Consider the following 9,204-nt stretch of genomic DNA (forward strand, 5'->3'; position numbering starts at 1 on the left):
GGAATGCCAGGAGAGGCTGGATGTGCACAAATCTACACTGGACAAGAGCTGATCGAGTGAAAAAGGGAAGATTTGGATGGGATTTTGGGAATAAATGGATCAAAAACTCCTGAAGCAGCAGGAGCAGGACAGGGATTGTCCCCTCGCACTGGGGAGGAACTGGGATTGGATCCCTGGGTCCAGTTCTGGCTCCTCAGATCAGGGACGACATTCTGGGCCTGGAGCGTGTCCAGGGAAGGGAACAGAGCTGGGAAAGGCCTGGAGAGTCCTGAGGGAGCTGGGAAAGGGCCTGGAGAGTCCTGAGGGAGCTGGGAAAGGGCTGGAGAAATCCTGAGGGAGCTGGGAAGGGGCTGGAGAGTCCTGAGGGATTTGGGGGGACTCAGCCTGGAGCAAAGGAGGCTCAGGAGGGGCCTTGTCATTCCACAGCTCCCTGGCAGGAGGCGGCAGCCGGGGGGGATTTGGGATTTGCTCCCAGGGAACAGGGACAGGAGGAGAGGGAACGGCCTCAGGCTGGGCCAGGGGAGGCTCAGGGTGGAATTTCGGCAGGCATTTCCTCATGGAAAGGGCGCTCAGGCCTTGGCAGGGGCTGCCCAGGGAGGTTTGGAGGTGTCCAAGGAGTTCCTGGACGTGACACTCAGCACTCAGGGCTGGGATCAGGCCCAGCTTGGACTCGATGATCCCAGAAACATTTTCCAACCTCAGGGATTCTGGGATTTTTCCCTTTCACCTCTCCAGCAGCAGAATAAAAGGGGATTTTCCCAGCACCTGAGGCGTTCCCAGAGCCCAGCCCAGCCCAGGTACCTCTCCTGACGTTGTTCCACAGGTGATCTTTGCTCGCACACCTCTCGAAGGCCTCGGGTAACTTCACGTGGCCCGAGCACAGGTACCAGAACAGGATCCCAAAGGCATAAACATCCACGGAATTGTCGTATTTCCCTGGGAGAAAAAAAAAAAACCCACATGGGATCAGCAGGGAAAATCCCTGGGAGCTGGGCAGGCTGAGAAGTGATTCCAGTGTCCTGCTGTCCCAAATTTAACCCTGAATTCCATAGCAGGGAGGCAAAACTTGTGTGCAATAACAGGGCAGGAGTTGGGATCAAGGTCAGGCTTTTCCAATTCCCAGGATTTATAAATTTAAGCTGTCCCAGGAATTCCCAAACCGGAGCTCGGGCGTATTCCAGAGTTAAACACCAACCCCTGGGAGGTTCAGCTCTGTCAGAGACAAACATCAGCCTCCCATCCCAGAAATGTGGGATTTTTCCTAAATTCACACCAATCCAGCTGCTCCATTGGATCCCAACCTTATCCAAGCAGGGACAGCTCTGACAGACCAGAAGGATTCTGGAAAAATGGGATTGGAACTTCCCAGTGGTTCTAAAACTCAGGAAAAAGCCTCGGAGCAGCTGCCAGAATTCCCAGTGAACCCAAACTCGCTCCACAAGGCACGGACAGCCTGGGAATTCCTCACAGGGAATCCTTCCTGGAATATTTCCCTATGAAAACCAAGGATCTCCAGCTTCCCCCTAACTGATCATTTACATTACTAATTGCAAGGGTGTTAATTACCTCAGCAGAGCTGACCAACCCCATCGCTCTCTGCCAAGAGCCAGGCTTAAAACACAGGAAAAGCCCCCAGCAGGCACCGAAAGCAGGGAATTCCCCAGGGTTAAAAGGGCCTCACGAGCAACTGAGAGCTGAATTCCAAGGAATTGCCCACAGAATTCCAGGATTCAGGGGGGTCCTACCTGTGAAGAGCTCGGGAGCCATGTGGATGGGGGTGCCCACAATGCTGCCGGACATCATCGCCTCGGGTTTGCAGAACCCCAAATCCGTGATTTTGGCCCGATTCTTTTTGTCCAGCTGAGGAAAAAGGCAGAGGCAGGCAGGTGAGCAGCACGTTTCTCCCAGAAAACATCGATTTTTGGGATCAGTTTACACCATGAGGGCTGAGCACCTGCTTTGAACTCATTTTCTCGGGTTTCCTGGCTGCTCTGGGGCATTTCCCTGGAGGCACCTGGGGTGTGGCTGGGATTTAAGGGCAGCAGGAACTGGAAATCCTCCTCCTGGCTGAGGCTGGCTGCACTCCACAGGAGTCATTCCCTGCTCCCCTTGCCCCAGGCTTCCAGCCAGGAAAGGAGGCAGGGAAACCTCCTTAAAACATCCCATGTGGGGAAAGCTATTCCTTCACTTGGAGCTTGGGGTTTTTCTGCACTGAAAAGGCTCTGGGATGAGGAAGAGGCAGGGATTTTCCTTACCAGGACGTTTTTGAGTTTGATATCCCTGTGCACCAGCCCCTGGCTGTGCAGGTAGCGGATCCCTTCCACCACATCCAAGGCAATCTGCAACCGTGGCTCCAATTCCAGCCCAGCCTGAGGGGGAAAAAACCACAGATTTCACACCTTCAAGTTAACTTTGGCCTCCTCTTCTTTATCAAAACACTGAAAATTGAGCAATTCCAGCTTCGTTTTACTGATTAATTTTAAGGTTTTTTATATTAGAGAATTTGAGGGATTTTTTTTGTTTTAAATTGGAGCAGCACAAGTTTGGGTTGGAAGGGAGATTTAAAGCTCATCTTGTCCCATGGGCAGGGACACTTCCCACCGAACCAGGTCGCTCCAAGCTCTGTCCAGGGATAAAACAAACACAAAATATGAATTTAATAACAGAATTTGGCACCTTCAGCCCTGTGTAGAGGTCCCTGTGCAGCCTTTCCATGATCAGCAGCACAGCAATGCTGGAGCCTCCTCCGTAGCCGTAATCGATCACGGACCCGTGCAGGTGCACGAGCCTCTCGTGGGACTGCAGGGACCTGCAGAAGGTTCAGCACAGAAAATTTGGGCTCATTTTTCATCCCTGTCCCCCATCCCAGGCCAAGGAAGAAGCCCCAAAGTCCCTGCAGGGACCTGGAGAAAGTTCAGAACAGAAAATTTGGGCTCATTTTTCATCCCTGTCCCCCACCCCAGGCCAAGGAAGAAGCCCCAGAGCTGCAGCTTCAGCACAACAGCAAAAATTCCCAGCACAACAAAAACGCCGAGCGCAGCTCAGGGCACAACAACCTCAGCTGTCTGAGCCAATTAAACTCAAAACCAACAACAACAAAAAGCCCTTTTAAAGGTTAGAGCTCCCAAAAAAAGCCCCACTCTTCTCTCAGCTGCCTGTGCCTGCAGCTGGTCACTGCTGCTCCTGGCACTGCAGAGCCATCCTGGGCTTTTTTGGGGATTCAGACGGGAGCAGGAGAGGGAAAAGACGGAGGATTCCCCACCAGGAACCAGGGGAGGAGAACTGCTGAGTATCAGAGGCTGTAAATTGTGCTTCATTCTGAATTTGGGCAGCAGAGCATCAGACTGAGGCGGGAAGGAGCAGCTCTGCCTGTCACAGCCCAGGCGTCCTGCCCGGCTTAGGGACAGCTGAGCATTCCAGGAGCTCAAATCCCGGATTCCAGAGCAGAACTGCAGCAAACCAGGGCCTGGACGTGGCACTCAGAGCCCTGGGCTGGGTGACAAGGGGGGGGCATGAGCCACAGGCTGAGGGCTTTTCCAGCCTGGATGATCCTGGGAAACCCCAAGGACCTGCCTGTGGGATGGGGGGAGCACTCAGGATCCACACCTCATGTAGTGAAACTCCAGCGCCAGGTCGTTCCAGTGCTTCTCATCCGGAGGGACGACGGATTTGAGGGCGCAGGGGAAGTGTCCCCCCCAGCTGTCACACAGGTACACCACCCCGTACTGGCCTCGGCCCAGCTCCCTGCCCAGCTTGGGCTTCCCTGCAAGGCACAAATCCCTGGAATCAGCCCCCAAATCCACGTTTTTTCCCTGCTGCACATTCCCAGGGAGCATCCAAGTCAGAGGTGCCACTTGGAGCCTGGAATCTGGAGTGAAAAATCCAAGCAGGCTCCCACTGCTGCCTGGAGAGGAGGGAGAGGGCAGGAAAACATTCCCAGGGGGATCCTCACCGTGCAGCAGCACATCCTGCAGGGATCTGCTCTCCAGGGAGAGCCGGGCCAGCCGAGGAGCGTGGTCCTTCCTCACCTTCAGCCACAGGTCCTCTGTCCTCTCCAGCCGGCCAGAGTGGCCGTCCTCCAGCTGCAAGGGACACCACACACTCACTGGGAATATTCACGGATGCTTTATACATTTAACACACACAGCTCGACTTTGGGGAGGTTCTGGGGGCCTTGGCAAGTCTGGTTTAAAAATAAAACCCCGTATTAACGTTCCCATCAGCTCTCCCTGGAGAGCAGCTGCACCGAAGAGCACAAACTGCTGCTTGAGCTGTCCCTGCAACCAAAAGCGCTGTTTGCCAGCCCGAGTGCAGAGCTGCCGGGCAGCTCCTGCCGGGCACTGCCCCCTGACCTGGCGCAGGGAGGCCGCGAAGGCCTCGTGGGAGCTGTTGAGGCGCGTGCGGAACTGGCTGCAGATGCTCTTGGCCAGTTTGGAGGCGCTGAGGCTCTCGATGGCGTCCTGGGCCACCTTCCTCTTCCAGTCGCTGGTGATGGCCGGGGGGCTGACCCACGTGATCCGCTGGATTATCTGGGAAAAGGGAAAGCCAAGGATCCGTGGATTGACTCTGCTCGGATTCCGTGCGGGAACGGTCGCCGTGCACGGAGCTGGGCTGAAGAATCACTTTGATTCATTATTTACTAATCATTTAGTTCACTAATGATTCACTCACAGGGTGGGGAGGCCCTGGACCAGAGAATCCGTGGCCGCCCCATCCCTGGAAGTGTCCAAGAGGGAGCTTGGAGCAGCCTGGGATAGAGGGAGGTGTCCCTCGGAATGGGATGAGCTTCAAGTCCTTCCCAACCCAGCCCAGCCTGGAATTCTGGAATATTTAATTTAATTATATTGATTAAATATTTATTTTAAAGCAAACCCCTTCTTCAGTGGGGTTCTTCCTGTTCTGGAGGAGCACGGGAATGATTTGAAGCATTTGGAAACTCCAGTTTTAGGCGATTTGGGGTTGTGGGGTTGGGTTTAGGACCATTCCCTCTCCTCCCCCCGGAGCAGATGAGATTTGCTCGGTTTGGTTTCCAGTTCTGGCTGTTAAAGCTTTGATCTCTCTGAAATTCCTGCTCTGAGCTGGGGATGAACTTCATTCCCTCCTTTGGGGGGATGAGGAAGGAGAACACGACGTTCCCTCAAATAATTGCTGGAGTGGGAACAAACTCCGGATTCCTCCTTCTCCCTTCCCAGGACAGGGATCCACACGGGATCCTGCAGCTTCTAATGAGGGCTGAGGCAGAGCAATTTAATTACCCACTAATTACAGCGAGTGCTGCATCCAACACCTGGAATTGCCACACCCTGATGAGGTCCAGGAAAAAGCTGCTTCCCTGGAGATTTTGGGAACACCTCTCCCTGATTTTTAGGACACTGTTGTGCTCAATCCCCTCTGCATTTGAATCCTGGAATCCCAGAAGGGTTTGGATTGGAAGGGATTTGAAAGTTGATCCCATCCCACCAGCCCAGCTTGCTCCAAGCTCCATCCAGCCCGGCCTGAGGCACTTCCAGGGATGGAAATCCACGGGAATAAACTCACAGCTCCCGGAGCCTGAGCCCAGAGTGAATTTAGGGAGCAGCTGGGAGGATTTTTTGCTCCACAATTAACTTTTCCAAGTGTCCATACCTGTTTGATCTGCTCCCACAGCATCCTGGTCACCGTAGAGCCGGAGTGGAAAGTGACTTCCACGTGATAAGCTGCATTGAGTATCTGGAAAGCAGGGAAAAGAGGAAAAGATGGGAATTCTGCCAGCCAGGAGCTTTGCTGGAGCCTGTGAAAACGGCAAACTTCGTGTTCTGCGGGATACTCCACGAATTACTTGGAGAACTGATTTCCTGCGTCACCTCTGGGGTGTTTCTAGGCTGTGATTTGATTGTTTTTTACAGATTTAAGGAAAATTGCACTGTTAACCCCCCCATGGCTGCATCAGCAGCCTGGATTCCCACACATTCCCGAGCTGCTTCCCTGATTTCCCTGCCTCCATCTCCCCCCCACCTTCCCAGAGCAGGACAAAGCCACCACCCGAGGAACATTCCAGAGCCACCCCAGCACCTGTTTGAGATAATTGCTCGTGATGTGCACGGAAACATCCTTGGGCTTCTCCAAACTCCTGGCGGGATGCACGGACACCTCCCAGGACTCCTCCAGGCTCTTCAGGCACCTCTCCAGAGTGCCCACGAAGCTCTCCCGCAGATAATCCACGGAGCTGATCAATTTGTTGGCCACGGCTTGGTTGAGCCTGGAAATGATCAGCTCCTGGATCTGTTTGATGCAGCATTTGATGTCCCTGGAGCTGACGGGCTCCCCGTTCTCGGGGATGATGATATCTGCACAGAAAGAAAGGAAAAGCGGCCTCTGGAGCTGTTTGGGTTGGAATAAGCCCAGCTGAGGGCTGCTCGGAGGAGCCCCAGCCCAAGCTGCCCCAAATTGGGTATTTTTAGTATTTTATCCAATATTTATTAGTCTTCTTTTCTCCAATATTTATTCTTTTTCCCAATATTTATTCTTATTCTTTTCTCCAATATTTATTCTTCCTCTTTTTCCCAATATTATTTATTACTCTTTTCTCCAATATTATTTATTACTCTTTTAGCCAATATTTTTTATTCTTTTAGCCAATATTTATTCTTATTTTTTCCAATATTTTTTATTCTTTTTCCCAATATTTATTCTTATTCTTTTTCCCAATATTTATTCTTATTCTTTTCTCCAATATTTATTCTTATTCTTTTCTCCAATATTTATTCTTACTCTTTTCTCCAATATTTATTCTTACTCTTTTCTCCAATATTTATTCTTACTCTTTTCTCCAATATTTATTCTTACTCTTTTCTCCAATATTTATTCTTACTCTTTTTCCCAATATTTATTCTTACTCTTTTCTCCAATATTTATTCTTACTCTTTTTCCCAATATTTATTCTTACTCTTTTCTCCAATATTTATTCTTACTCTTTTTCCCAATATTTATTCTTACTCTTTTCTCCAATATTTATTCTTACTCTTTTTCCCAATATTTATTCTTACTCTTTTCTCCAATATTTATTCTTATTCTTTTCTCCATTTTATTGCTTTTCCCAATATTTTCTATTCCTTTTCCCAATATTTATTCCTTTTCCCAATATTTTTTATTCCTTAATATTTATTCCTTTTCCCAATATTTTTTATTCTTTTTCCCAATATTTATTCCTTTCCCCAATATTTTTTATTCTTCTTCCATCCAACATTTATCAGCACTCTTCCATCCCAGACTCCAATCATTTCACCCACGAGCCTCCCCATCCCCAACCTCTCCCCTCATCCCTCACCCACCCCACCCTCAACAGAACACCACCAACCCCAAACCCTTCACACCCCAACCCTGCTCCTCCTCCTCCCGCCCCTCTCCACGCGGGAATCACCTCGGAATTCCATGCTGGCAGCATCCTCCAGCAGCTCCTCCTTCATGCTGCCCAAGGTCTCCACGATCATGTCCTTCATCTCCTCCTGCTTGCGGTTGGCGATGCCCATGAGCGACTCGAAGAGCTCGTTCTCCTTGCGCCGCGTGTACTGCAGCCGCTTGGGCGTGATCTGCAGGTCGCGCTGCATGTCGAACGCCTGGTTGATGAAGATGTTCAGGCAGCGGCAGTGAACCTCGTTCAGCCTCGTGGCCGCCTCCACCAGGTGTTTCTGCAGCACCTGCCTGCAAAAAGAGCTCAGCAGCCGCAGTTTTTCCGGCTGCTCCCCCAGCACGGAGCCGGCGGCGCCGCACGAGCTGCAGGGGCTCAGGTATTCCAGGTGCAGCAGCTGGAAGTAAAGGGAGGATTTGTCCTTGTCGGGTTTTTTGGGAGAGATCAGCTCGCTGCCGGGCTCGGGCACTCGGAAGAAGAAGATGGGGAGGGAGAATTTTTCCTTGATTTCCCGCAGCTCTGTCTCATCCGACGGGGACAGCTGGGGCTCGCTGATGGCGAAGGTGACCACGGGCAGCACCTGGTTCACAAACTCGGCCAGGGTGGCTTCAGCTGACTGGAACCCCCGGCACGGAGCCACCACGATGTCCACTTCCTGCGGCAGGGAAAACCAAAAGGACAAGGTTTGGAGTGGTTTTTTTCCCGTGGAAAAACGCCCTGGGATTCATTCCCAAACCAAAAAAAACCAGAGCTCTACAAAGCAGATCTGGGGTCTCACCTGCAAGGCTGATCCCTGACTCCAAATTCCTTGTTTTGCTTTGGAATTTTAGGCCAGTTTAGGATAAAGCTCAGAACAAGTGTCCCAGGAAAGAGCCAACATGGAAAAGGTGGAATTTTTTACCATGGGAAAACGCCCTGGGATTCATTCCCAAAGCGAAAAAAAATGGAATTCTTCACAGCAGATCTGGGGTCTCACCTGCAAGGCTGATCCCTGACTCCAAATTCCTGATTCTGGGCCAAATTCTTTGCAGTTTTGTCCTGAGTTTTATCCTAAACTGGGCTAAGTGTCCCAGGAAAGAGCCAGCACGGAAAAGCTGGAATTCTTTAGGTTATCCCTGCTCCATTTTGCACCAAGCCTCCCTTGACACCTCCAAGAGCTGCCACTTCCTGAGGCAGGAAAGAATAAAAACCAGAAGGTTTGGAGAGGTTTTTCCATGGAAAAACACCCTGGGATTCATTCCCAAAGCGAAAAACTGGAATTCTTCACAGCAGATCTGGAGTCTCACCTGCAAGGCTGATCCCTGACTCCAAATCCCTGATTTTGTACCAAAACTTGATGCAAAAACTTGGAATTTGAGCCCAGTTTAGCACAAAACTCAGGACAAGTGTCCCAGGAAAGAGCCAGCACGGCAAAGCTGGAATTCCTGAGGTTATCCCTGCTCCATTTCTCAGCAGCCCTCCCTCGATGCTTCCCAGAGCTGCAGCTTTCCCAGTTTTCCACGGCTTTCCCAACAGCAGGAAGCACCACCCAACCCCTGAGGCACCAAGGGAAAGGCAGCACAGCAACCAATTCCCAGGAATTTGCAGCCAGCGGGAAGGGACGGCTGCGATTCCCTCCAAATCCGAGGAAAAAGCTGCAAGTGGATTTTATTCCGTTGTTTTCTCACTGCTCCGGCCTCACTCCGCTGCTGGACGGGGCCACTTTGGGATCTGCTTCCTCCCCTCCCAGGGAAGGAGCCTCTGGATGTGCAGGAACAGTGAGAATTCCACGTGTCCCTCCTGAAAGAAGGGATGTGAAAGGTTTTTGGGAATTTCAG

At 51.3% G+C, this 9,204-nt stretch overlaps 1 protein-coding gene across 1 annotated transcript in view; it reads right to left on the bottom strand.

Annotated features, from left to right (window-relative positions):
- DSTYK (dual serine/threonine and tyrosine protein kinase) overlaps positions 1-8,111 on the bottom strand; it is a gene marked incomplete at its 5' end in the record, with an annotated part of 9,949 nt that extends 1,838 nt beyond the window's left edge. The window contains 10 exons of the mRNA XM_017727258.1: positions 802-936; positions 1,746-1,860; positions 2,256-2,369; positions 2,677-2,809; positions 3,607-3,763; positions 3,953-4,082; positions 4,353-4,529; positions 5,626-5,709; positions 6,052-6,326; positions 7,400-8,111. Of these exons, the coding sequence (XP_017582747.1) occupies positions 802-936; positions 1,746-1,860; positions 2,256-2,369; positions 2,677-2,809; positions 3,607-3,763; positions 3,953-4,082; positions 4,353-4,529; positions 5,626-5,709; positions 6,052-6,326; positions 7,400-8,111 (2,032 nt within the window). The remainder of the gene's footprint in view (positions 1-801; positions 937-1,745; positions 1,861-2,255; positions 2,370-2,676; positions 2,810-3,606; positions 3,764-3,952; positions 4,083-4,352; positions 4,530-5,625; positions 5,710-6,051; positions 6,327-7,399) is intronic.
- Positions 8,112-9,204: the final 1,093 nt, after the last annotated feature.

This window comes from Corvus brachyrhynchos, unplaced genomic scaffold, assembly GCF_000691975.1.
Source record: "Corvus brachyrhynchos isolate BGI_N302 unplaced genomic scaffold, ASM69197v1 scaffold72, whole genome shotgun sequence".
Classification (NCBI taxonomy): domain Eukaryota; kingdom Metazoa; phylum Chordata; class Aves; order Passeriformes; family Corvidae; genus Corvus; species Corvus brachyrhynchos.